Here is a 27,109-nt window from a genome sequence, read left to right on the forward strand (position 1 = left end):
CTCTCTCTACATCAGGTGAGAATATTTAATGAACGCTCCCTCAGTTACTCATGTCGTTGTATTCCTTCCTCATGTATTCATCAGACCATCAAGCCGTCGGACATTGCCACGGTGCGGACTCTGGGTCGGCCTCCCCACCTCATCATGAGGATCATGGACTGTGTTCTGCTGCTGTTCCAGAGGAGGGTGAACACGGTGAAGATCGACCCGGAGAAGAACTGCACCATGCCCTCCTGGCAGGAGTCCCTCAAACTCATGACTGCTGGGAACTTCCTGGGCAGTCTGCAGGTAGGAAACAGATGGCCAGTGTCTAAGTTATATTACTTAGGTAAGCAAATAAAATATTACAGTGTGCAGGTACAACATTTTTACATTACATTTTAGTCATTTAGCAGACGCTCTTATCCAGAGCGACTTACAGTAGTGAATGCATACATTTCATACATTTTTTTTTTCCGTACTGGTCCCCCGTGGGAACAACATCTACATCCTGTAATCAGACTACACTGTGCATTTCTACAGTAACATACTACACTATAGACACTACACTACAGGCATATATGACCAGGAAATCAACTTCAGTGGTGATGAAATGGCAGCTTGCTTTGAGATCTCCGGCTCTGTTGTCTCTCTCTAACAGCAATTCCCCAAAGATAGTATCAATGAGGAGATGGTGGAGCTACTGCTGCCCTACTTCAACATGCCAGACTACACCCTGGAGACGGCCAAGCGCGTGTGTGGAAATGTGGCTGGTCTGGCCTCCTGGACCAAAGCCATGGCCTCCTTCTTCTCCATCAACAAGGAGGTGCTCCCATTAAAGGTGGGCCTAACCCAGGTGGTGTTGTGTAACACTACCCGCCTCTCTGATAACCTTTGACATGTGTACCACAAACTTGCTAATTTATTTCTTGTTTCCAGTACATTTTGTTGTCCCTGAGTGTCCAGTTAATATTTGATAGTGTACTTACCTCTTAGGCTAACCTGGCAGTGCAGCAGAACCGGCTGGCCATAGCCAACATAGACCTGCAGACGGCCCAGGCAGAGTTGGATGACAAGCAGGCAGAGCTGGATGTGGTCCAAGCAGAGTATGAGAAGGCCATGCTGGAGAAACAGGTACTGAACACCTCTTATCTCAATGCATTATATTAAAAAATAAATACAAATATTCTGTTAAAAACAGATATTCTCTCTCTCTCTCTGCCTCTCTCTCAGACTCTGTTGGAGGATGCTGAACGCTGCAGACACAAGATGCAGACGGCCTCTAGCCTCATCAGTGGTCTGGCTGGAGAGAAGGAGCGCTGGACAGAGCAGAGCAAAGAGTTTGCCGCCCAGACCAAGCGCCTTGTAGGTCCGTTCATTCAACCCTTTTTTCTCTGCCTTTTTTACAGTAATAACAGGGCTAACTTTCCCAAAAGCTTCGTATGACCTTTTGTTCATTGTCTACAATTCTCAACATCTTATTTTTGGGGGGAGATGCTCTGGTTGCTTCTGTACCATATTTTTCAATGCGTATTAGTATTTTATCTGTAGTTATGCTATACAGTAGGATGGAGGCGTGAACCAACCTATGTGTGCTTACTTCCTGGTTCAGGTGACGTCTTATTGGCCACGGCCTTTCTGTCCTACTCCGGCCCCTTCAACCAGGAGTTCCGGAACCTTCTCCTGACCAACTGGCAGAGGGAGATGAAGACCAGACACATCCCGTTCGGGAACAACCTCAACCTGACCGAGATGCTGATCGACACACCCACGGTCAGCGAGTGGAACCTTCAGGGCCTGCCCAACGATGACCTATCCATCCAGAACGGGATCATCATCACCAAGGCCTCACGCTTCCCTCTCCTCATAGACCCTCAGACCCAGGGCAAGATCTGGATAAAAAATAAAGAATCCATGAATGAGCTGCAGGTTGGGCTGCATTCATTTTCACACTATTCTCTCTCATAACTATGCCCTCCCATTGTCCAGCCGATAGATTTTGTATGTTTCCGAACAGCGGTTACACTAGCCTTAGGCCTAACTAACCTTTGGATCTGTCAGATCTTCCTTATTGGTAAAACACTCTGTGTAATGCTGTGTCAGTAATGAGACATTTCTGTGGTTCCCAGATCACCTCCCTGAACCACAAGTACTTCAGGAACCACCTGGAGGACAGCCTGTCTCTGGGGCGCCCCCTACTGATCGAGGACGTAGGGGAAGAGCTGGACCCGGCACTGGACAACGTACTGGAGAAAAACTTCATCAAGACGGGCTCCACTTATAAGGTATGTACTATTATCCTAACCACATTATCAATCATCACATTATCAAATGAAACACATTATCGTTATGGGGTTATTATCTCTGGGGCTATTCTCTCTAATATAATACATAGAGTGCAAAATGTGTCAATGTTGTTATTGACATAACCTTGTTCGGTTCAATGTTCTCTACCTATATAGTACTCTAAATACCCCAATTCATGTTGTTAAGTTCATAAGAATACAATATAAAAATCGCTGACACAATTCAAACCAATGAGGGTTCAAAACTTTAAAGCCAATTATCTCAGAATCATCTTTTTGCAGATAGAACGTTGTAGTTGCAAGCTCTCAACATTCATGTGGCCTATGTGCTTTATTTACTCTTATAACAGTTACAGCGGGCAAACATTTGCTTGGTACGTTTTTCTGGTTGCAAACGACGTCAGGAAAATATGTCATAATCCCGTTCCGCAGGATTGAACGTTTTGGAACGTTCAGATAGAAATAGGCTACAAAGATCAAATATGCCTCTCTGACATGTAGAATGAGGAATCACATCAGCTCTATTCATGGCATTTCTATCTGCAACGTTCAAGATTGTTTGGCAACTGAACATGGCCTTGGTCTGCTTAATCTGGACAACGACTTTTGTCTCAATGGAGTGGTTTGTGAATGAATTCTGATATAACCAGTGGAACCACATTGGCTTTCTCCCTTCATGACTGTCTTTCTCCCTTCATGACTGTCTTTCTCTCTTCATAACTGTCTTTCTCCCTTCATAACTGTCTTTCCCCCTTCATGACTGTCTTTCTCCCTTCATAACTGTCTCTCTCTCTTCATAACTGTGGTCCCGTATGGCTCAGTTGGTAGAGCATGGTGTTTGCAGCGCCAGGGTTGTGGGTTCGATTCCCACGGGGGACCAGTACGGAGAAAACATTTATGAAATGTATGCATTCACTACTGTAAGTCGCTCTGGATAAGAGCGTCTGCTAAATGACTCAAATAACTGTCTCTCTCCCTTCATGACTGTCTTTCTCACTTCCTGCACCAGGTGAAAGTGGGAGACAAGGAGGTGGATGTGATGAGGGGGTTCCGTCTTTATGTGACGACCAAGCTCCCCAACCCAGCGTACACCCCAGAGATCAGCGCCCGCACCTCCATCATAGACTTCACTGTCACCATGAGGGGTCTGGAGGACCAGCTGCTAGGACGGGTCATCCTCACTGAGAAACAGGTCAGGAACCACATCCAATCATATGCTTATGAAATCATGGATAAAAACATTTGAATGTATCAATAAAAGGTCATTTTGTTGTAGTTGTTTAATAGTGAGCCTTTATTAGTATTGTACATAATGACCGTGACCACCCAAATGCACTGAATCAAATGAACACAGAGAGCATGAACCCAGCCAGGTCTGTATGCAGAGAAGTGTTAAAAGACCTGAAAAATGACCCCCAAAATCAGTGTCTGTCTGAATGGTGTGCCTGTTTATCTCTTGTTGTTGGTCTGAACTCTCATGTTCTGAGCTGTGTCTGACCGGTGTTTCTGCCTGTTGGAGAAGGAGCGTACGGACCTGCTGGAGGATGTGACGGCCAACAAGAACATTAGTGTCTGAACAGGGCTCTTATCTATCCCTGTTATATCTAGGAGTTGGAGAAGGAGCGCACAGACCTGCTGGAAGATGTAACGGCCAACAAGAGGAAGATGAAAGAGCTGGAGGACAACCTACTGTATCGTCTGACCTCTACCCAGGGTTCCCTGGTGGACGACGAGAGCCTCATCATCGTCCTGGGCAACACCAAGCGCACCGCCGAGGACGTCACACAGAAACTACAGATCTCAGCCGAGACCGAGATCCAGATCAACACCGCGAGAGAGGAGTACAGACCTGGTGAGTTGGTTGTACTGTGGTTAGGGTAGAGTTATTCTCGGTACAGACCTGGTGAGTTGGTTGTACTGTGGTTAGGGTAGTTATTCTCAGTACAGACCTGGTGAGTTGGTTGTACTGTGGTTAGGGTAGTTATTCTCGGTACAGACCTGGTGAGTTGGTTGTATTGTGGTTAGGGTAGTTATTCTCAGTACAGACCTGGTGAGTTGGTTGTACTGTGGTTAGGGTAGAGTTATACTCGGTACAGACCTGGTGAGTTGGTTGTACTGTGGTTAGGGTAGTTATACTCGGTACAGACCTGGTGAGTTGGTTGTATTGTGGTTAGGGTAGTTATTCTCAGTACAGACCTGGTGAGTTGGTTGTACTGTGGTTAGGGTAGAGTTATACTCGGTACAGACCTGGTGAGTTGGTTGTACTGTGGTTAGGGTAGTTATTCTCGGTACAGACCTGGTGAGTTGGTTGTACTGTGGTTAGGGTAGTTATTCTCGGTACAGACCTGGTGAGTTGGTTGTACTGTGGTTAGGGAAGAGTTATACTCGGTACAGACCTGGTGAGTTGATTGTACTGTGGTTAGGGTAGGGTTATTCTCGGTACAGACCTGGTGAGTTGGTTGTACTGTGGTTAGGGTAGAGTTATTCTCGGTACAGACCTGGTGAGTTGGTTGTACTGTGGTTAGGGTAGTTATACTCGGTACAGACCTGGTGAGTTGATTGTACTGTGGTTAGGGTAGTTATACTCGGTACAGACCTGGGGAGTTGGTTGTACTGTGGTTAGGGTAAAGTTATTCTCGGTACAGACCTGGTGAGTTGGTTGTACTGTGGTTAGGGTAGTTGTACTCTGTACAGACCTGGTGAGTTGGTTGTACTGTGGTTAGGGTAGTTATTCTCGGTACAGACCTGGTGAGTTGGTTGTACTGTGGTTAGGGTAGAGTTATTCTCGGTACAGACCTGGTGAGTTGGTTGTACTGTGGTTAGGGTAGTTATTCTCAGTACAGACCTGGTGAGTTGGTTGTACTGTTGTTAGGATAGTTATTCTCGGTACAGATCTGGTGAGTTGGTTGTACTGTGGTTAGGGTAGTTATACTCAGTACAGACCTGGTAAGTTGGTTGTACTGTGGTTAGGGTAGAGTTATTCTCGGTACAGATCTGGTGAGTTGGTTGTACTGTGGTTAGGGTAGTTATACTCGGTACAGACCTGGTGAGTTGGTTGTACTGTGGTTAGGGTAGTTATTCTCAGTACAGACCTGGTGAGTTGGTTGTACTGTGGTTAGGGTAGTTATACTCGGTACAGACCTGGTGAGTTGGTTGTACTGTGGTTAGGGTAGTTATTCTCAGTACAGACCTGGTGAGTTGGTTGTACTGTGGTTAGGGTAGTTATTCTCAGTACAGACCTGGTGAGTTGGTTGTACTGTGGTTAGGGTAGTTATTCTCGGTACAGACCTGGTGAGTTGGTTGTACTGTGGTTAGGGTAGTTATACTCAGTACAGACCTGGTGAGTTGGTTGTACTGTGGTTAGGGTAGTTATTCTCGGTACAGACCTGGTGAGTTGGTTGTACTGTTGTTAGGATAGTTATTCTCGGTACAGACCTGGTGAGTTGGTTGTACTGTGGTTAGGGTAGTTATACTCGGTACAGACCTGGTGAGTTGGTTGTACTGTGGTTAGGGTAGTTATTCTCAGTACAGACCTGGTGAGTTGGTTGTACTGTGGTTAGGGTAGTTATTCTCAGTACAGACCTGGTGAGTTTGTTGTACTGTGGTTAGGGTAGTTATTCTCGGTACAGACCTGGTGAGTTGGTTGTACTGTGGTTAGGGTAGTTATTCTCAGTACAGACCTGGTGAGTTGGTTGTACTGTGGTTAGGGTAGAGTTATTCTCGGTACAGACCTGGTGAGTTGGTTGTACTGTGGTTAGGGTAGTTATTCTCAGTACAGACCTGGTGAGTTGGTTGTACTGTGGTTAGGGAAGAGTTATTCTCGGTACAGACCTGGTGAGTTGGTTGTACTGCGGTTAGGGTAGTTATTCTCGGTACAGACCTGGTGAGTTGGTTGTACTGCGGTTAGGGTAGTTATACTCGGTACAGACCTGGTGAGTTGGTTGTATTGCGGTTAGGGTAGTTATTCTCAGTACAGACCTGGTGAGTTGGTTGTACTGTGGTTAGGGTAGAGTTATACTCGGTACAGACCTGGTGAGTTGGTTGTACTGTGGTTAGGGTAGAGTTATTCTCGGTACAGACCTGGTGAGTTGGTTGTACTGTGGTTAGGGTAGAGTTATTCTCGGTACAGACCTGGTGAGTTGGTTGTACTGTGGTTAGGGAAGAGTTATACTCGGTACAGACCTGGTGAGTTGATTGTACTGTGGTTAGGGTAGGGTTATTCTCGGTACAGACCTGGTGAGTTGGTTGTACTGTGGTTAGGGTAGAGTTATTCTCGGTACAGACCTGGTGAGTTGGTTGTACTGTGGTTAGGGTAGAGTTATTCTCAGTACAGACCTGGTGAGTTGGTTGTACTGTGGTTAGGGTAGAGTTATACTCGGTACAGACCTGGTGAATTGGTTGTACTGTGGTTAGGGTAGAGTTATCCTCGGTACAGACCTGGTGAGTTGGTTGTACTGTGGTTAGGGTAGAGTTATTCTCGGTACAGACCTGGTGAGTTGGTTGTACTGTGGTTAGGGTAGTTATACTCGGTACAGACCTGGTGAGTTGATTGTACTGTGGTTAGGGTAGTTATACTCGGTACAGACCTGGGGAGTTGGTTGTACTGTGGTTAGGGTAAAGTTATTCTCGGTACAGACCTGGTGAGTTGGTTGTACTGTGGTTAGGGTAGAGTTATACTCGGTACAGACCTGGTAAGTTGGTTGTACTGTGGTTAGGGTAGAGTTATTCTCGGTACAGATCTGGTGAGTTCGTTGTACTGTGGTTAGGGTAGTTATACTCGGTACAGACCTGGTGAGTTGGTTGTACTGTGGTTAGGGTAGTTATACTCGGTACAGACCTGGTGAGTTGGTTGTACTGTGGTTAGGGTAGTTATACTCGGTACAGACCTGGTGAGTTGGTTGTACTGTGGTTAGGGAAGAGTTATTCTCGGTACAGACCTGGTGAGTTGGTTGTACTGTGGTTAGGGAAGAGTTATTCTCGGTACAGACCTGGTGAGTTGGTTGTACTGTGGTTAGGGTAAAGCTATTCTCGGTACAGACCTGGTGAGTTGGTTGTACTGTGGTTAGGGTAAAGTTCTTCTCGGTACAGACCTGGTGAGTTGGTTGTACTGTGGTTAGGGTAGAGTTATACTCGGTACAGACCTGGTGAGTTGGGTGGGTTGTACTGTACCGGTTTGTTTTAGGGTAAGGGTCAAAACATTTTGGGCTCTTTATTGATTGGCTGACCAACCAATCACAGTGCTCTGGTTGATAGCAACTGGCACTAACCACCTTGTGTTGACTGTTCTTCAGGGGCAATCTATTCCTCACACTTTTCCAGTGGCAAGTTTGTTTGAGCAGAGCTGGATGTATGATAATATAGAATGAGCGTTGTCTGTCGCTCACTGTCAGCCTGTGTGTTATTGTGCTGTTACAGTGGCCACCAGAGGCAGCATCCTGTACTTCCTCATCACTGAGATGTCCATGGTTAACGTCATGTACCAAACGTCACTACGACAGTTCTTGGGAATCTTTGACCTCTCTCTGGCCAGGTACAGTAGTAATACACTTTTTCTCATACTGAATAACATATATTTATATTTATGTATTCCATTTGAATTGTTGGTCCTCAGATGTGGTTCAGTCATTTTATGTAAACATTGAATGATTAGTGAATTGATAAGTTACACTGGGGGATTTGTGGTTTTGCATAACCTTTTGTGTAGTTGTAGGAGTTGCCTGATTCTTGAAGTATAATATCTGAAACCATAGCAACAGTTATATGTTAATATTAACATAATAACCATCACACTATGCCTTCTGAACAGATCAACCAAAAGTCCAATTACCAGCAAGCGAATAGCGAACATCATTGAGCACATGACCTTTGAGGTGCACAAGTATGCAGCCAGGGGTCTGTATGAGGAGCACAAATTCCTGTTTACCCTCCTGCTGACGCTGAAGATCGACATGCAGAGTAACCGTGTGAAACACGCAGAGTTTCTTACCCTCATTAAAGGTGTGAAACAAACTCCGTCCTCCAATTAATTCCACCAATCTGTAGTCCACAGTTAATTCAGCCATTGCTGAAATGTTGAATAGCAAAATGTTGTTCATTGCTCACAGACCATTGACTTGGAAAGAACATCCTCTGTCTGTCCTATGCAGGAGGTGCCTCACTGGATCTGAAGGCTTGCCCCCATAAGCCTGCCAAGTGGATCTTAGACATGACTTGGCTCAATCTGGTGGAGCTCAGTAAACTGTGGCAGTTCTCGAATATCCTTAATCAGGTGTGTTCCCCATGCGGTGCTTTCTTACACTGCTACTTCATGTTGTCCCACTCTCTAATACCCTCCCTCAATAAGTCTGTTTCATGGCCCCCTCACTCTGGTAAACCCCCCTATTCATTGTAGTGATTACAGTGCTCCTTTTACTCCTCTGAGCTCTGTCACATATGGCATTGAACTAGTCATTGTACTAAGCTGTGTGTGTGTCTGTCCAGATCTGTTGTAATGAGAAGCAGTGGAAGGCATGGTTTGATAAGGAGGCCCCTGAGGAGGAGGTGATCCCTAATGCCTATGACCAGACCCTGGACTGTTTCCACCGCCTGCTGCTCATACGCTCCTGGTGCCCAGACAGGACCATCGCACAGGTACACTGGTAACTCTCATTGAATGATTAAGTAATTAATCAATCAATCAATCCGAGACATAATACTTTATGAAATGTCTTTTCTTTTTGGTATTTTCATCAAAGCTTTGGACTGAGTTTTAGAGAGTATTTCTAATGCATATTTCTTGAATCTAGTAGCAGGTGACTTTTTAACTAATGCTTTACCTGTTATCCTCCAGGCCCGTAAGTACATCATGGACTCGATGGGAGAGAAGTATGCAGAGGGAGTGATCCTGGACCTGGAGAAGACGTGGGAGGAGTCAGACCCCCGGACCCCGCTCATCTGCTTCCTGTCCATGGGCTCAGACCCCACCGACTCCATCATCGTCCTGGGGAAGAGGCTGAAGATAGAGACGCGCTATGTCTCCATGGGCCAGGGACAGGAGGTCCACGCACGCAAGCTGCTCCAGCAGACCATGGCCAACGTGAGTCCTGAACTCAGCATTACAGTACACACTGACTGGACTCCTAACAGTCAAATAATTATCCTCGTCCCCAGGCTATTGTGCTTAGTGAGGAAGTCTGGGGAGCGAAACTAACTTATTAGGAATCAGCGTTCTGCCATGAATTGTGGTCCATGTCATCTCATTTGTAATCAGACTGGGAATTCAAATTGCGATAGGGATGGAATATGAATTGACATTGAACCATGGTGTTAATGAAAATGGATGTGATTGATTTAGACTGTATTAGACTGTATTAAAAATGAAATGGACTAACACCACATGCATCTCCCTCACATTATAAATTTAATTACGTAAGGACATTAGTAATGAATTACTCTCCCAATATGGACAACTAACTATGTATTATATTATTTTCTATTTTATCCCAAATGCACACACACAGGGTGGCTGGGCCTTGCTCCAGAACTGCCACCTGGGCCTGGACTTCATGGATGAGCTGATGGATACTGTGACAGAGACAGACGCCGTCCATGAGACCTTCCGCCTGTGGATTACTACAGAGGTCCACAAACACTTCCCCATCACACTGCTGCAGATGTCCAACAAGTTCACTAATGAGCCTCCACAGGGACTGAAGGCAGGGCTGAAGAGGACTTATGGAGGTGGGTCACACCACAGTTCACACATACATATGTATGCATGTGTACGCACCTACACAAACACACACATTCACTCCCGTTTCTTCCGGTTAACCCTAAACCACAACCCTAGCCTTAACACTTAACCTAGCTTCATGTCCAAATCCTGGTTCAATCCTAGCCTCAACCACAACCCTAATCCTAACCCTAGCTTCATGTCCACATCCCAGTTCAACCCTAACCCTAGATTCACGTCCATTTCCCGGTTCAACCTTAGCCTTAATCCTAACCCTAGCTTCTTGTTTGTTGCCCCAGGCATTAACCAGGACCTGCTGGATGTCAGTAACATGGTCCAGTGGAGGCCCATGCTGTACGGGGTGGTGTTCCTCCACTCTACGGTCCAGGAGAGGCGTAAATTCGGCCCCCTGGGCTGGAACATCCCCTACGAGTTCAACCAGGCTGACTTCAACGCCACCGTGCAGTTTGTTCAGAACCACCTGGACGACATGGACATCAAGAAGGTAGGCGCAGAGACGAGAAGCTCCTGCTGTAACTAAGTAAAGCTCTATCTTTACTTCTGCTGTTAGTACTGCTACCTGTCTTCCTATGTAAGATGTGTCTGTTCCTGTGTTGATGGTAGTCTGACGTCTCCCCAGGGTGTATCCTGGAACACAGTGTGCTACATGATCGGGGAGATCCAGTATGGCGGTAGGGTGACAGACGATTATGACAAGCGTCTGCTCAACACCTTCGCCAAGGTCTGGTTCAGTGAAAACATGTTTGGACCTGACTTCTATTTCTACAAAGGCTACCGCATTCCCAAGTGTACCAACGTGGACCAATATCTGACATACATTCAGGTCAGTCCATTTTTCACACTCAGTCTCTCCTGCAGTTTACGGTGTTGTGTAACATTATATTGAATTAATGTAGTCAGACTGCATGAAGATGTGTGCTGTATACATCATGTGCGGCATTGAGACATTTGGTAACACTTCCTATGAATACCTTGTTCATAATGCATTATAAGCACTTATAACACCTTATGAGATATCCACAATGCATTACACGGTTTACTGTAGTTTGGTAATGCACAGACATGCAGACTCTAATCCTATATATTTTCCCCTGCAGGGCCTACCGGCTTACGACACTCCAGAGGTGTTTGGCCTGCACCCCAATGCTGACATAACGTACCAGAGCAAGCTGGCCAAAGACGTCCTGGACACCATCCTGTCCATCCAGCCTAAGGACAGCTCCAGTGGCGGAGGGGAGACCAGGGAGGCCATTGTGGCCAGACTGGCTGACGACATGCTGGAGAAACTACCTCCAGACTACGTACCGTTTGAAGTGAGTAGCACTGGTCTGGAGTTAGCTAACCCTACTGGAAATTATCACACATGGTAAATACAGTGCTGGCCATTAAAAATATGATATCCCATAATACCTTGCTGCAGCAAGGTAGATCGTTAAAAAACTCACAGGATGACGCCAAGTCATCTAACAATAACCCATGCAATAAAATGAATTTCATTAATATACCCCATAGTGCAGTGAGATGCACTTTGAAGGCAATGTTTTTACTGCAATACAGGTTTACTTTTTAATGTTCAGGACTGTGTTATGCATCTGCATTCCAATATGTTAAGAAACAAATCAAATAAACATTTATTTAAAGTGTAATTTCACAAGAACATGTTTTCAATAAATCCAGGTGAGAGAGAGGCTACAGAAGATGGGTCTGCTTCAGCCCATGAACATCTTCCTGCGTCAGGAGATAGACCGCATGCAGAGGGTCATCGTGCTGGTCAGGAACACGCTGACTGACCTCAAACTGGCCATCGACGGCACCATCATCATGAGTGAGAACCTACGAGACGCGCTGGATTGCATGTATGATGCACGCATCCCCTCGCGTTGGAAGAAGGTATGTTTATTACTGGCTCTGGGTACACATTTATTCAGTTTTTACGCATGTATTCCATGTTCTATTTTCTACTTCTGTATTCCTGTGTTCTAGGCGTCATGGGCCTCCAGCACTCTAGGGTTCTGGTTTACTGAGTTGCTGGATAGGAACCGTCAGTTCCAGGCGTGGATCTTTGAAGGACGGCCCAACTGTTTCTGGATGACAGGGTTCTTTAACCCACAGGGCTTCCTGACCGCCATGAGACAGGTACAGATGGCACATTCACACATTCTAATGCAATCACAATGGAACATACTTACTGACTTGGCTAGGCCACTGAGGTTATATTTAGAGGTTGCACACACTACACTGTCATGGTTGATCATGAAGCTACAAAGACAGTCTATGTAACTCTGTTTTTGTGTGTGTAGGAGATCACTCGTGCAAACAAGGGCTGGGCCCTAGACCGTATGGTGCTATGCAACGAGGTGACCAAGTGGATGAAGGATGACATCACTCAGCCGCCCTCTGAGGGGGTGTATGTGTACGGCCTCTATCTGGAGGGGGCCGGCTGGGACAGGAGGAACTGCAAACTCATCGACTCTAAACCCAAAGTGTTGTTTGAGATGATGCCTGTAGTCAGGATGTATGCTGAAAATAATAGTGAGTGCTGTAGTCAGTAGTTACTGTAACTTCCTGGAGCCTCATTGAACAGTATCTCATTTAGCTGCGCCTTGTTTTCATCTATACGTTATATGTTGAATATGTCAGTGGGAATTATATATAACTTTTAGGTCAATAACAATGTGGTCTTTAATGGTTACAGTGTGTCAGACCTACTGAATAATACCTTGCAGTGAAAAAGAAACTCATGTTATCATCATGTATAAGTAATGGATGTTTATCGTTGCTGTGGTCATTTCAGGTGTCAAGGATGCCCGGTTATACTCCTGTCCCATATATAAGATGCCTGTAAGGATGGACCTGAATTACATTGCTACTGTGGAACTGAAGACTGCTCCACCGCCTGAGTACTGGATACTACGTGGTGTGGCACTGCTGTGTGAAGTCAAATAACCCACTTCTATATTGTATAATAATGTGGCTGGAGAAATGTAACCTTTAAGGATTAAATGAGGGAAGTGTCTTCATTTAGATTATAGTGGTAAGCTTCTGTAATAACAAAGTTGCACCTATCACTGGGTTGCAAGAATAATAGAAAAATAAAGTTGCACGCACTATCTATACCCCCAATTACTGAACGTCTGAACTATTTTGGGTGTGCATTTACTTATTTATTTTACTTGAAGGAATAATTCTAAATGTCCTTATTTTTGTACTCACCATAATATGGTTGTTACTAGACTAATATGCATTGGTAGATGCTGTATTGCTGCATCTTTGTACTGTACCTGTTAATTAAGAACATTTTCATATTTCAGTCATAGATTTAGAATTCTGAGACAGAAAATAAATTATAAATGTAACATATGAATATAAAAACGCAACAAAAGCAGTATAAAAAATATAAATCAGAATGATAAAAGCAAGAGAGCACCAGCACATCTACATATCAACATGTAGATTATCCCACTGTCTTATCTTCCTAAATATGTTACATAATAAAATAAAAGAATACTATTGAAACACGATATCCCAAGTATAAATACAGAAAAGTACACACACTAAAGGGTATAAAAAAAATTAAAAAATAAAAATTTAGCAAAGTAGGGCAAACTTCAAACACTTGGTTTGGGGCTCCTGAGGCACTGCATCTCAGTGCTAGAGGCGTCACTACAGACCCTGGTTCGATTCCAGGCTGTATCACAACCGGCCGTGATTGGGAGTCCCATAGGGCGGTGCACAATTGGCCCAGCGTCGTCAGGGTTTGGCCAGGATAGGCTGTCATAGTAAATAAGAATTTGTTCTTAACTGACTTGCCTAGTTAAATAAAAATGTATGAGAATCTGTGATGTCATCGGCCTCCCCCCTTGCTTGAGGAACAATAGAGGAGCACTAGAAAACAAAAGAGGAAAGGCCCCAGGATTGGATCAATTCCATTTAAATTCCAGTCAATTCAGGATGGACGCTGAAATTCCAAATATTTTCAATGCTTTTCAATTAGGAACATTTTGAATTGGAGTTTGGTTTACTTTCTGAATTGACTGGAATTAAAATCAAATTTACCCCAACCCTGACAGCAACACAAAAACATCTTCCAACTCACATGTACATCCTAAAACATAACCAGTGACCAATAGCACTGATGTGAAAACTGAAAACACACCTCAAACATGTTAACTTATTACAAGCGCACATAGTAAGATGTTGAAACACAGTTTAAAACCTCTTCTGGCTAGGGGGCAGTATTTTCATGTCCGGATGAAAAGCGTGCCCAAAGTAAACTGACTGTTACTCAGGCCCAGAAGCTAGGATATGCATATACTTAGATTTGGATAGAAAACACTCTAAAGTTTCTAAAACTGTTAAAATTATGTCTGTGAGTATAACAGAACTGATATGGCAGGCGAAACCCCGAGGACAAATGATCCCCCCCAAAAAAATTCGGCTTACCTCTATTTTCAATGGCTAGTACTATAATTATAAGCCCCTGTCCCCCCAAATTGCAGTTCCTAGGGCTTCCACTAGATGTCAACAGTCGTTAAAGAGTTTCATGCTGGTTTTTGGAAAAATGACACAGAAATTTTCGTTTTTCTAGGTGGCTCCCATTTTGGCTTGTAGTGTTTCCTTGTGAATGGACGAGTGCGCATTCTTTTTCTTTATCTCCGGTAAAGACAATAACGATTCTCCGACTTAAATTTTATCGTTTATTTGCGTAATACGATACCTAAGGTTTGATTATAAACATTGTTTGACCTGTTTGGAAAAGTTTATTAGTAACGTTTGGGATTCATTTTGTATGCATCTTGACAGAGGGAAACTGAGTGGATTTTTGACTGAAGCACGCCAGGTAAACTGAGTTTTTATGGAAATAAAGACGGACATTATCGAACTAAAGGATCATTTGTGATGTAACTGGGACATTTTGGAGTGCCTACAGAAGAAGATCATCAAAGGTAAGGCATTTTTTATACCGCTATTTCTGACTTTCGTGTCGCACCTCCCTGGTTGAAAATTATTTGTTATCCATTTGTATAATGGGGCGCTGTCCTCAGATAATCGCATGGTTTGCTTTCGCCGTAAAGCTTTTTTGAAATCTGACACGGCGGCTGGATTAACAACAAGTTAAGCTTTAATTTGATGTATTGCACTTGTGATTTCATGAAAGTTTAATATTTATAGTAATTTAATTTGAATTTGGCGCTCTGCCGTTTCATCAGATGTTGTCGAGCGTCTAGCCGTAACAGGTTTGAGGATTAATTCATTATTAACTTCATGTAAAATGGTTTTTTACTCTGAAAGTAGTCTATGAGCTAGGATAAACACAGTTGCCCCATAACTCCTATTGGTTTTTATCTAGCGGTGGTTCAAGTTAGCTGAAATGTGTATGTAGTGGCTGTTTAAAGAAATACGAGACATGGATTACAGTTTTTCCTGGTTCATAGACTAATTACAGGGTAATGAACCATCTAACATTGTAAAATACCTGAAATGATCCTTTAAATGGGTCCCAAAACACATCCAGTGAAAACTAGCACACGTGAACACTCACAACTATAATAAAATATCCAATTAGTTTAGCTGTCTTCCCAACTGTCCTGCAGTCAGATCAGTGAGTCACACATCAACCAGAGAGAAAGGAGGAGGAAGGACAGAGGGGTCTGGTTGCAGTCTCTTGCTCCCCTCCTGCCCCACCCATCCCTCTGTGGTCCTCTTCTCTCCCCTGTTGGACTTTCATCCTCCTGAATACTGTCCTCCCCCCTCATCCTCCTCTTCCTGAATGCTCTCTTTCCACCTGCCTTCTTTAGCACAGATGTATCAGTGCACGCCTCATCTCTTGGTTACGGATGGTATAGACGACAGGGTTGATGCACCATGAGTAACACAAACAATGTGTTGAGACAAGTGAAGGGACAGAGTTTGCTCGTGTAGTTGCAGACGGGTTAGACAGTAGTTTATTGGCACCAGCTGCAGTAGAAACATACAGAGGTCGAAGGTTAAAGTTCTACGAGCACGGTGGTTGTCTTGTTGGAGGGCCACAACAGCCCTGCGTGACTCATTGTACATACGCCCAAAACAGAGGCAAGGAATTCAGATTGAAAGAGTTGGGTTGATGATGAGAGGGCCATGGAACAGTGCCTCTTGCACAGGACTAAAGCTCACAGATGCTCTCACAATTCGAGGCTCACATAGCAGCCCTGCAGTGGCGCTATTAAATGCACCATGTGTGTCCCATGTTGAGCTGGACCAGTGATTATTACCAACAATGGCACTCTGTACCCAGACTAGCCCCAAGGCAAGCCACACATGCCTGGATGTCAGTATGCTCAGGTAGTGGATGCTGTAGCAAATAAACACGAATCTTTCTATTGCCATGAGGGCCAGAGTCATCTGAACGCTCCAAAGGATGGTACACATAATACTAAAATGTTCCATGCACCACCCCGATAATCACAGTACATTGGAGCAGAAGAGAGTGGAAGACAATGAATGCTGCAATGAAGCTATGCAAAAGACCACATATCAGCTGAAGATGTAACAAAGTGTAGAACGGTGTCACCAATCCAATGAGTAGGTTCATCACCAGAGAGAAGAGAAAGATAACGACAAAAAATCTGAAAAATATATATTTCCCCTGAAGCGATGTGCTGGAAAAAACATGCAGACAGATCCATCATGCCTTGCTCCTCTTGAAAAGTTGTCCTGTTCAGAAGGTGAGGTTTAGAGGGAGCATTCAGTACTATTTTGTCACCATCAAAGCCCCACTGCGACCTGTATGCTCTCGTTGGCTGGTCTTCGCTACATATTCGTTGCCAAACCCACTGGCTCCAGGTCATCTATAAGTCTTTGCTAGGTAAAGCTCTGCCTTATCTCAGCTCACTGGTCACCATAGCAATACCCACCTGTAGCACACACTCCAGCAGGTATATTGCACTGGTCACCCCCAAAGCCAACACCTGCTTTGGCCGCCTTTCCTTCCAGTTCTCTGCTGCCAATGACTGGAACGAATTGCAAAAATCACTGAAGTTGGAGACTTAGATCTCCCTCACTAACTTTAAGCGTCTGTTGTCAGAGCAGTTTACCGATCGTTGCAGCTGTACACAGCCCATCTGTAAATAGCCCATCCAACTACCTACCTCATCCCCATATTTGTTTTTGTTTTTCTGCTCTTGTTCACACCAGTATTTCTACTTGCACATCCTCATCTGCACATATATCACTCCAGTGTAAATTGCTAAATTGTAATTACTTTGCCACTATTGGCCTATTTATTGCCTTACCTCCTTATTTCATTTGCACACACTGTATACAGATTTTTCTATTGTGTTATTGACTGTACGATTGTTTCTCCCATGTGTAACTGTTGTTTTTGTCATACTCCTTTGCTTTATCTTGGCCAGGTCGCAGTTGTAAATTAGAACTTGTTCTCAACTGGCCTACCTGGTTAAACAAAGGTGAAACTAATAAATATATAAAAACTGTTTAACTTTGTTGAAGCCATGGTGCTGATCAGATACAGTAGTACTAGTAGCAGAAGCAAGTCCCTGGATCTAGGAGGGATAGCTCAGAGCGTTTTCTCTTCTATCTACACTCCACAGACTCATCAGATGTCTCCTCTACATGTTATGCCTTTTATACACGATGTATGCAGCTGTGTGGTGGAAGGATACTTATAACCAGTCTAAACACTTACCAAAGGTTGCCTACTAAGAGTAGGCTGGAGGTAAACATTTTTGTGGCATATTTTTAGTGTAGGTAATTTACAACTGCAGTGGAATAGAGAAAAAATGCCTAACAGTATTTTGCCTTATGAACTTGATGGAAGAATAGTCAGGGGGACACTTGGAAATGTTCCAGACAGTAATTGGCCTAATGAATGTGATGGGGTTTGTGACACCTCAACTGTTACAACAAGTGGTCCAAACCTCTTGACAAGGTCGCTATAGGTCACTTTTGTTGGGTTAAGGTCATTAACCTCTTCCTTTGAGAGATCCCCATGCTTCTCTATACCAATCCCCTCAATACAATTCTAAGATTTTAATCTGTAACCAAATTATTGTAATAAAATTAAGCATATTAATTAATATTAATGATTGCTTGCTACCCAAATCTTTGAACCTTAGGTATTACACTTGACTTCAGTCAAATGTAAGTAAAAGTAGAAAAGGAACATTTTCTAAAGAAAATGTGTGTGCTTGCTATAGTCTACAATAGTGAATAGGAGCAAACACGAATCTCACACCCAAAGTATCCTTCCATGAGTGTTCTGGTCTCCCTGCATGGACCTGTAGTAGAGACATCTACTCCAGAGGTACTTGCTTAGGTCACAACATATGATGAGCTGTTTGGGCAATTTGGCAGAACTCTCATGTTCTGTGGCTGCATCCCTCAATACAGGCTCTGAAAAACATTGTCACATTGGCTGCCACCCCAGAGCCATAGAGGCCTACAAAGATGTCATGGGGGAAAGCAAAGATGAACTCTGTGGGAAAAGTGTTGCTTCTGTTCTACTCAGTGTGTTGGCATAGTAACAGCGGAGCTTATCAACAACAGGCGGGTTTTGTTTTAGAAAAGATATTAACGGTAGCTAGCAAGCAGGCTATCAAAGGAATATTAGCTAGCTGATGGAGATCAAATGGCTGATAAACGTGGTTTGGAGAAACTGGACTTTGGTGCATCGAGCAACAGCAGCAACTCTGACAATTTAAGGTTAGTTAGCTAGGTAACGTCGTTAGCTTCATGAGTGCTCCTTGGCTTCTCCAACAACATTTAGTTAGCTAGTTCTATCGATATAATTAGGAATTAAAATACAATAGGATTTCTTGTTCTATCACTCACTGCATTATTTTTGCATTCATCCAGCTAATAGTTAGCTAGCATAAATTCATTGGTTAAAGATGGGCTCAGCAATGACAAACATCACGTGGGGTAACTTTAAATCTGCTATTGACCACCTGGCTTTTCCCAATATCATGAGGCATGGGAAAGAGTAGAATGGACAGTAAAGTTAAGGGACATTCACCATTATATTTATCCTGGGACAAGCAAAGCCAACAATGTATATTAGATATAGATCTTGAAGAATGATGTTAGGTTGTCTGCCGAATGAAAAATGGAAATTCAGATTATTTCCCCCTCTCTTTTTTTCAGTCTTGATAGAGGATAGAGTGACAATTCTAATCTGTGATAATGAAGTCTGCAGAGCCATTCGCTAATTCAATCTTTTTTATAGATCAATACGAGAATCAACAATGAAAAATATTTCAGAGAGCATCCAGAGGTGGAGGCCTTAATTAGCGACTTAAGGTTTGTTAATTGGCTGGCACTGTCTGACGGTATATTTTCTCCATCTCAATTAGGGCTCTCAAGCTCCAGACATCAATAACAAATATAATTCTATTTCATATTTAGGTATAGTAATGAAGTCTAACCGGCCGATTGCTTGGGTACCTGCGTCTTGTTTTTGTTTTTTTACAGAGATGTATTTCTCAAAAGACCCACAGACATTCGAGAGTATGCAGCAGGGGAGTTCAATCAACAACACAAACTGACACGTACACCAATATACAGACAGGGACAGTCCTCTACTTAGAACTACCAACAATTAACATATGTTCTCTCTTTCAGATTACTTCACTGACCCAAACCTTTGATCATTGGCTCCAAAACTGCAGGGCGACCCTGCCGACACAGGCACAGACTGAATCCTTACCGGTTTGTTCGGCAGTTCAACTGTTATTGAAGTGTAAAGCTGTAACAAGTCTCTTTCTCTGTGTTCTGTACATCCTCTGTATTGACTAGTTATGTGTCAAAGTAACATGATACAAATATAAAACATTATATAAAGTGGGAATGTACTGGCACCCAGGCAGACGTTCTTGCTGAGCATCATTTACAACAGGTTAGTTACAGGGCTAAAGGAGGATGTTTTATACCGCTGGTTGAGAGGAAGATATAGATTTCTAGGCCTATAGGGTGGAGTGGACAGCCTCTTTACAGGAATTCTCAGGGAAAAGTCTAAACGGGATCATTGGGACGTCCCAACTCTGACGTTAAGCCATTGAAGTTGAAATATAAAACGGTTAAGGTTAGGGATGTCCCAAGGATTCCGGATAGCACTAACCGTTTTCTCAAGCCTCAGAGTTCACCCTTCTGGACTCCTATGTACTTCCACTAACTCCCCAACTCATCAGATGAAACAAAAAACATTAAGCAAGATGAGACAATGTGACCGCAGCAATACTGACCATAACTTTAGAATGATCTGCCCACACTGGATACACAGTTTCAATGTTTAATGAATTAAAAATCATCAAGTAACCAGCGCATCAGGCTTTGCTTTAAAAACATACATAGCACAGTAAAAACAGGTAAATTCCATCTGTCACAAAGCATGACAATAAATCATTCATAATTCTGTTTGATTCACATTTTATAATCTGACACGCTACAAAAATAGGCACATCTGGTTTAACAATTAAGTGATTGTATAGAGAAGAAGACCCTGAAATTGTATAAAAACCTTGACCCTGACAATATTGGACATTCCAACAGTAGGCTTACTTAGTACCTTCTGTAACCAACATACTGTGCTAGAGCATGTGAATAGAGCTTTTAAATCCTGAGTGAACAGGCACAAATCAATGTTTAGACACGTCAATGTTAAAAGATAACAGCGATTTCCTTTTTATATATAAAAGATTGTCAGTAACTTACATTGTTAGATTTTTGTTCAGGGAATTGATTGTCCCTCTCTTATGGCTTGTATTGGGCTCCAGGAATCCAGAATTGTATCTTAGACACAGACCTAGGATCAGATTACATTATGCAAAATCTTAAACATAATCCTTAGGGAGTAAAACACACAACTGACCTTACACCAGTGTCTAAAGGCAACATCATCCTACTACCAGTCTCCTGACCCCAGAGCCCATCTACATTCCACAGTATGATGGAGCTATCAATACACACTGATCTGATCCAGGGTCAGTGTTGCGTTATCCCCCAATGGTAATGGGTAGGATTCAAAGAGGGTAAGCTGGCCCTGGATCTGTGCCTATTAAACAATCTCACACACTTACTGTACACATGGGACTTTAACCACAACATGCAAAGGAGTTTCAACCAACCGCGATACAAGTTAGTGTTGTTTTATGTTGTGTCTGACTTACACAGCATTTTAACGGTAAAGCGGATCCCCCTTTAAAAAACATGATTCCCGTTATTAGAACCCAATACATTCACTCACTTTAGTTCACAATGGAAAATTCTAGATTGGAGATACTGATTGAACGGCTATGACTACAACCATCACACACTGCAGCGATCCCCTTAGACACACATCCAGTGTCCGATGTTCTTCACGTACAAACAGGTTTAGTCCCACACACACTTCCAATGTCTCCCGTCTTCACACAAACATGGCCTGGGACACAAAGCTCTCTCCACGAGTCGCTCCGGCGGCAGGGGGGTGGTCCTCCTCGTTGTCATGGTAATCATTGGGCTTGTACTGGTTGGGGGCGTACAGGGGCGGGACTTCGTTCAGCCTGGGTTCATCCCAGCCAGAAGGGGCCCCAGCATAGCGCAACTCCTCATCACTGTACGCATCCAGGTCCTGGTGGGAAAGATCAAATCTTAGTCATGTAAAAATAAGGACAACCAATGGAGTCTTCATAGTATTGTAGTGACACTTGCATCAGTGAAGAAACTGCGACAGAGCAACACCTTTTGAGAGTCTTGAACCCAGGTCTTCTAGCCCATGGGCAAACTTGCTAACGACTGCTCCAATAGGGTTAAATCACAGGGGGGGAATTGCAACTAGCTTACCAAGGCAATGGTTGCTACAGTATTAAAAATACATGTTTCTATTTATAGCATGTTCAGTGTAACAGCTTCTATTCACATAGCAGCCCTCTATACCCTTCATTTTCCTACACGTTCTCATGTAAATAGGGCAATCATGTTGAGTAACTGATGAATTAATGATCATAAGTACATGTTAAATGATTGATTTCTTTTTGTTTCATGAATCCTTTACCAGGATGTATTATGAATGATATAGATAATGAACTAAGAATTGGCTTGAGTCACTTTATAAGCCAAAACTACAGAGCTGAATGTATCTTGATGGTCTACAATGGCTTCCTCTCCTGGTCTCCATTCACTCCATCTTTACTGATAGGAAAACACAGGCCATGTGGAAGCAATATCAAGGAGGCCAGCTGGGAATTTGCTTTCACCCGTCCAGGTCTTTTTATGTCTGAAGATTGAGGAAAGGAGTCAGGAGAGAAGGACTATTGAGAGATGCACCCCATCTATGGCTGTGTTCTTACCGTGCTGGGCTCGGCATCCTGGGGAGTGTAGTACAGGTGGTCCATGGATCCGTCCTTTCTCTCCACAGGGTCTCGACTGGTGTTCAGCTGCAGATGCGCACGCACACAGGATTATTCTCATGTACTCTGTTTGGGTAAAACTAGGTCCAAGAGGCTTCTAAACAGTTCCACCCCAAGCCATAAGACTCCTGAACATCTAGTCAAATGGCTACCCAGACTATTTGCAGTGTGCCCCCCCCCCCACCCCCTCTTTACACCACTGCTACTCTCTGTTGTCATCTATGCATCGTCACTTTAAGAACTAACTACATGTACATACTACCTCAACTAACCGGTGCCCCCACACATTGACTCTGTACCGGCACCCCCCCGTATATAGTCTCGCTATTGTTATTTTACTGCTGCTCTTTAATTACTTGTTACTTTTATTTATTATTCTTATCCGCATTTTTTTTAAACTGCCTTGTTGGTTAGCGTCTCGTAAGTAAGCATTTCACTGTAAGGTCTACTACACCTGTTGTATTCGGCGCATGTGACTAATAACATTTCATTTTGATTTGAAAACATATTTCAGATGGAGGCTTTTTCCGAATCAGCATAATCTTCTTTATCATTTAACAATGTTGATAAAAACATGTTGTGGTGTTGTAAAATACAAATTGAGGGGCCATCACAGCAAGTCTAAAAGTGTTATGGCTAGCTAGCATCCCTCACCGTATCAGAAGAGCTGCTGGTAGTGGTGGACTGCTGCTTCTTAGGGGGAGGGGGCTTGTACTTGGGTGGACCACTGAGAAAGAGAGAAAGGAAGGAATCAAAACAGACAGTAAGGATGATCACTTAGTATGAGTGACAGAGACACAAACACTCACTCTCCATTGTGCTGGCTGCGCTTTTTGCGGACCAAGACCACAACACTGCCGATAATGGCCAGCAGCAGAACCAACCCAATGAGCCCTCCTATAACAGCGCCTGTAGCGGGACCCTTCACTGGCAGTCGAGTACCTACAGAGAGAGACAGGGAGAGATGAGAGAAAATACAGTAGATGAGACAAAAAGTGAGATAGGAAGGAAGACAAAGAATAGAAGGGAGGTAAAAGGGGATAAGTACAAAGAGGGAGAGAAAAGAGAGAACATTAACAAGAGTAGTGATAACATTCACATGCTGGAGTAGTCCCACATGCACAGGAATAACCCTACAGTGCATTTCATTACACAACATCGGTTCATTTGTGGTGAAAGGTTCTGAAAGCCGAATTCAAAATATAATCCCCAAGTAATGAAGTAGGCCTAACTACAGTCAATGGTGTGTGTGTGTGTGTGTGTGTGTGTGTGTGTGTGTGTGAGAGACAGAGGTGCAAAGAAAGAGTATGTGGATGAGAGAGGTATAGAGAAAGTGTGAACGTGTGTGAGAGCAAGCCGAGATGCAGAGAAAGTGTGTGTCTGCCTTTACAGAAGGTCTACATTAGTGTAGACTACAGTCACGTGGGGAGGCAGACAATCAGACATAATGACTGTAGTACCTTCCTCTAATGAACCATGACCACAAGTACCAATACTAACAATAAGATAGGAATACATACACACACAGTGTGACCCATCCCCTTATCCTCCCCATCATTGCCCAGTGGATTATGCTAATGAGGGAGTGTTAAAGGGCAATGAGGAGATCAGCTAATTGGAGGAGATTTACACAGGGAAAGTAATTGGTTGGCCCCTGATTGAATGTTGTTAGGCTTATAATTATGACTGTGGTACTGATGATCTTATAGCAACGCTCTGTAATGTAAACAATGGAGCATCCAATGACCTTTTCACATGTAAATAGTAGTTGTTTTCAATTAGACCACATGTAAATAAAATAAAAACACTTTGGTTTCCCAGTGAAACTATGAAAACTGTCAATTTCTTTTATTTATTTAACCTTTATTTTTTCGGTTACTGGCCCAACGCTCTAACCACTAGGCCACCTGTCGCCCCAATATTAAATGATAATTTCATAAAATGATCTCAGAGTAGTTCACCCTGACATGTATAAAGTCATTCTTGTTCAGAACATGGCATGTGTAATAGGTCTTATGAGACAAAGATTTACACCATAGCAGTAGTCCAGTTAGAGGAGTTAGAAGGCAGTGTTACTAGGTGATTATGGTGTAATACAGCCTGTTGTCCACATGGCAGTGCTGTGTCTCCATAACAGCGGCTCTGAAGCACTAATAATCTTCACTACCTCTGTTCCGTCCTCTCTTTGCTCTTCATCACTCCCATGGTCGTCGACTATGTATCTAGCTATATCCATGCTCCTTTTTTGTCTATAGTGCTTTCTTGCGCCATCTTAACTCCACCATCCCTCACTTGACCCCAATCCCTCCTTCCCTGATTCATGTGCAAATATTGTACTATAAATTGTACCTTCCTGTATTATACTGATGCTAAAATGTGTATTCTATTATACTGAGCCGTTTACTTTATGTTCGTATTCTTATATTTTATTTCTTGTTGTTGTTGCATTGTCAAGAAGGAACCTGCAAGTAACAATTTAGCTGGACAGTGTATATACCATGTGTATCCTGTACATACGACTAATAAAACCTGAAACTTTTCCTCCCTCCAAAATTATTTCCTCCCCTCATCTCCTTTTTACTGATAGGGAATAAACTAGACCGGTGACAGCTTTATCTGGTAAGCATTATTTATTAGGGTATTTTCTTTTCAGATCAGTTCTGATAAAGGAGAGCAAGCCACTTTAGAGTATTGAGATGCAGCCGCTGTCTGAGTGACTCCAGCAGTGGTGAATAGAGATCATGCCCTCTCTATCTGTGGTGGATGCCAGCCATGTCTCGCTCTAACGAAATCTCCCAGACGGCCCGAGCATGCCCGCTGTGTCTCTCAGCTGGCGCCGCGCTCCGCTGCCCTCCGACAAGGACAGGCAGGGCTCCGTAAATTTTGCCAAACGGGTGCGTGCGCACACACTGAGCAGAGTCCAGCTGGCAGGGCCATCTTGTATACTATCCAATATACCTGTCACTCACACCAACATTTATACACACCCACAATTCTCTGTGGTATGCTGCACCCCCCATACCCTCCCACTCACTCACACCCCCACCCACAGATTGAGCCAGGGTTTATCCACTCTTGGTGTATTCTCAAGGATTCTACCGGTAATCTCAATGTGAGGTATGGTCTAAAATACTGCTAGAGTTTTAAAATATAAAAAAAAAAATACTGCTAATTCTGCCAAAGTTCTACAACACTAGAGCACTGCTGCACAAGATAGCTGGTGCATAATTAAGCAGTCTCTAGATGATTGCTGGGGGATTTTCCGGGCTGAGAGACTGGCTGATCAGGAAACAGAGTGTAACATCTCGCTCTGCCTGCTGGCTTACCTCTCTCGGTGATACCAGTCTGCCTCTCCCAACTGGGATTAAGGTTAACATGCTTCCCCAGCCAACAGGCCCATATGACCTCGGGCTGGCTGACTTCTCCCTGCCTCTCCCATCCTGCTATCCTCCACTGCTGCCTTCGTTTGGGAAGCGCTCGTTTATCTCTCCTTAATATGGCAGCCCAAATCTGTAGCGTCTCCAGCTCTGCATCTTTAAATCTCCTAACGAGCAGAGATAAGCCTGTTTTATTACCCTACCTGCCCCCACACACACACACACACACACACCTCTGCTCCCAGAGCTATATATTTATTATACCTCAGCTATAAAAGTAATTGACCCAAACAGATTAAAGGGTAATTCATTGGCCAAACAATCCTATTGTTGCTGATCATAAAATCCACCTGTATTGTTTTTTTGTTGACTTAAGTTTGAGCATCAACGTACACGAGACAAACACGGTTCCATTGACCCCAGATGATGGGGTTACAGATTAGGTCTAGACGGATTGATCAGCACTGATAGAGATAAAGATGAGGATGAAGAGAGAGCTAAAGTAATCCCATTGCTCAGTCAGGGAGAGGAGAAGTCTAGCCCTTAGATCCTAAAGGCTTAGCAGTGTTACATTACCAACATCCATCATCCATTCAGCCCAACACACACACACCTCGCTCCCTAGCGACCCTGTATCCTGGTAACCAGGCGCCGCATACATAATCACACAGATTGGAGGTGTGTGTGGGAGAGAGAGGGAGAGAAGAACAGGGGCATACAGTGATAGAGGAGAGAGGATGAATGGGAGAGACGGGGTGATGGAGAGGAATTCAGATCACTTTGGAAACTGCCTCTTCAAGTATGCTAATCTTATATTACTGCTGCTAATAATAAACACACTATACACAATATAACTACCATCAACACTACTACAGTAGTACTATGTGGACTGCTGTTGCCTATAGTCTCCTGCTGTTGGCTGCTGCCTGCCTGCCTGGGACTGGTGCTGTACTGAAGCTGTAGTCGGTCAGACAGGCCCAGTATTCATCTAGGGTGATTCCAGAGCTGGCCCCATGCATTTACACTATCTGCGATTAAACAGATGTCAGGGACACCAAGCCTGTGTGTGTGTGTGTGTGTGTGTGTGTGTGTGTGTGTGTGTGTGTGTGTGACAGCAGGAAAGACTGTGTGTATGCATACAATTGAGTGTGGGTGTGTGAGTATTTGACGTTGATCTCCCCCTCTCTCTGCAGGGAGACAGTGTGCTCCCTGCCATGGTGCATTAAGGCACCGACAGGCACCCTGGGAGAAGGCAGGGTATTTCTCTCCCACCCTCATACCCTCTCTCTGACAAGGTCGAGGCTCCCCTCTCTATGTCTCTGCGTCAATATT

The 27,109-nt window shown here is 43.8% G+C and overlaps 2 protein-coding genes and 1 long non-coding RNA gene across 5 annotated transcripts in view; 2 read left to right on the plus strand and 1 right to left on the minus strand.

The window, feature by feature from the left end:
• The window catches only part of LOC106605399 (dynein axonemal heavy chain 5), a 57,223-nt gene extending 43,660 nt beyond the window's left edge, over window positions 1–13,563 (plus strand). For 2 of the 3 annotated variants that reach the window (XM_045718544.1, XM_045718545.1), the window contains exons 57-77: window positions 85–288; window positions 641–820; window positions 976–1,113; window positions 1,213–1,348; window positions 1,592–1,908; window positions 2,109–2,264; window positions 3,295–3,477; window positions 3,894–4,137; window positions 7,701–7,815; window positions 8,092–8,282; window positions 8,432–8,553; window positions 8,766–8,915; window positions 9,115–9,360; window positions 9,785–10,004; window positions 10,296–10,501; window positions 10,637–10,840; window positions 11,115–11,330; window positions 11,695–11,907; window positions 12,001–12,153; window positions 12,318–12,549; window positions 12,812–13,563. In XM_045718544.1, coding sequence (XP_045574500.1) covers window positions 85–288; window positions 641–820; window positions 976–1,113; window positions 1,213–1,348; window positions 1,592–1,908; window positions 2,109–2,264; window positions 3,295–3,477; window positions 3,894–4,137; window positions 7,701–7,815; window positions 8,092–8,282; window positions 8,432–8,553; window positions 8,766–8,915; window positions 9,115–9,360; window positions 9,785–10,004; window positions 10,296–10,501; window positions 10,637–10,840; window positions 11,115–11,330; window positions 11,695–11,907; window positions 12,001–12,153; window positions 12,318–12,549; window positions 12,812–12,963 — 3,978 coding nt within the window. In that variant the 3' untranslated portion in view covers window positions 12,964–13,563. The remainder of the gene's footprint in view (window positions 1–84; window positions 289–640; window positions 821–975; window positions 1,114–1,212; window positions 1,349–1,591; window positions 1,909–2,108; window positions 2,265–3,294; window positions 3,478–3,893; window positions 4,138–7,700; window positions 7,816–8,091; window positions 8,283–8,431; window positions 8,554–8,765; window positions 8,916–9,114; window positions 9,361–9,784; window positions 10,005–10,295; window positions 10,502–10,636; window positions 10,841–11,114; window positions 11,331–11,694; window positions 11,908–12,000; window positions 12,154–12,317; window positions 12,550–12,811) is intronic. The other variant, XM_045718546.1, reaches the window with a different exon arrangement.
• A 4,799-nt stretch (window positions 13,564–18,362) lies between these two features.
• LOC123743140 (uncharacterized) lies at window positions 18,363–20,558 on the plus strand. Its single transcript, XR_006769938.1, has 2 exons — window positions 18,363–18,717; window positions 19,636–20,558. It is a non-coding gene; the product is annotated as an uncharacterized lncRNA (long non-coding RNA).
• The window catches only part of si:ch73-22o12.1 (nectin-2), a 78,995-nt gene continuing 72,174 nt past the window's right edge, over window positions 20,289–27,109 (minus strand). The window contains exons 7-10 of the mRNA XM_014201010.2: window positions 23,210–23,342; window positions 23,055–23,127; window positions 22,341–22,427; window positions 20,289–21,622 (exon numbers count right to left, since the gene is read on the minus strand). Of these exons, the coding sequence (XP_014056485.1) occupies window positions 21,419–21,622; window positions 22,341–22,427; window positions 23,055–23,127; window positions 23,210–23,342 (497 nt within the window). The 3' untranslated portion in view covers window positions 20,289–21,418. The remainder of the gene's footprint in view (window positions 21,623–22,340; window positions 22,428–23,054; window positions 23,128–23,209; window positions 23,343–27,109) is intronic.

This window comes from Salmo salar, chromosome ssa05 (assembly GCF_905237065.1).
Source record: "Salmo salar chromosome ssa05, Ssal_v3.1, whole genome shotgun sequence".
Classification (NCBI taxonomy): Eukaryota; Metazoa; Chordata; class Actinopteri; order Salmoniformes; family Salmonidae; genus Salmo; species Salmo salar.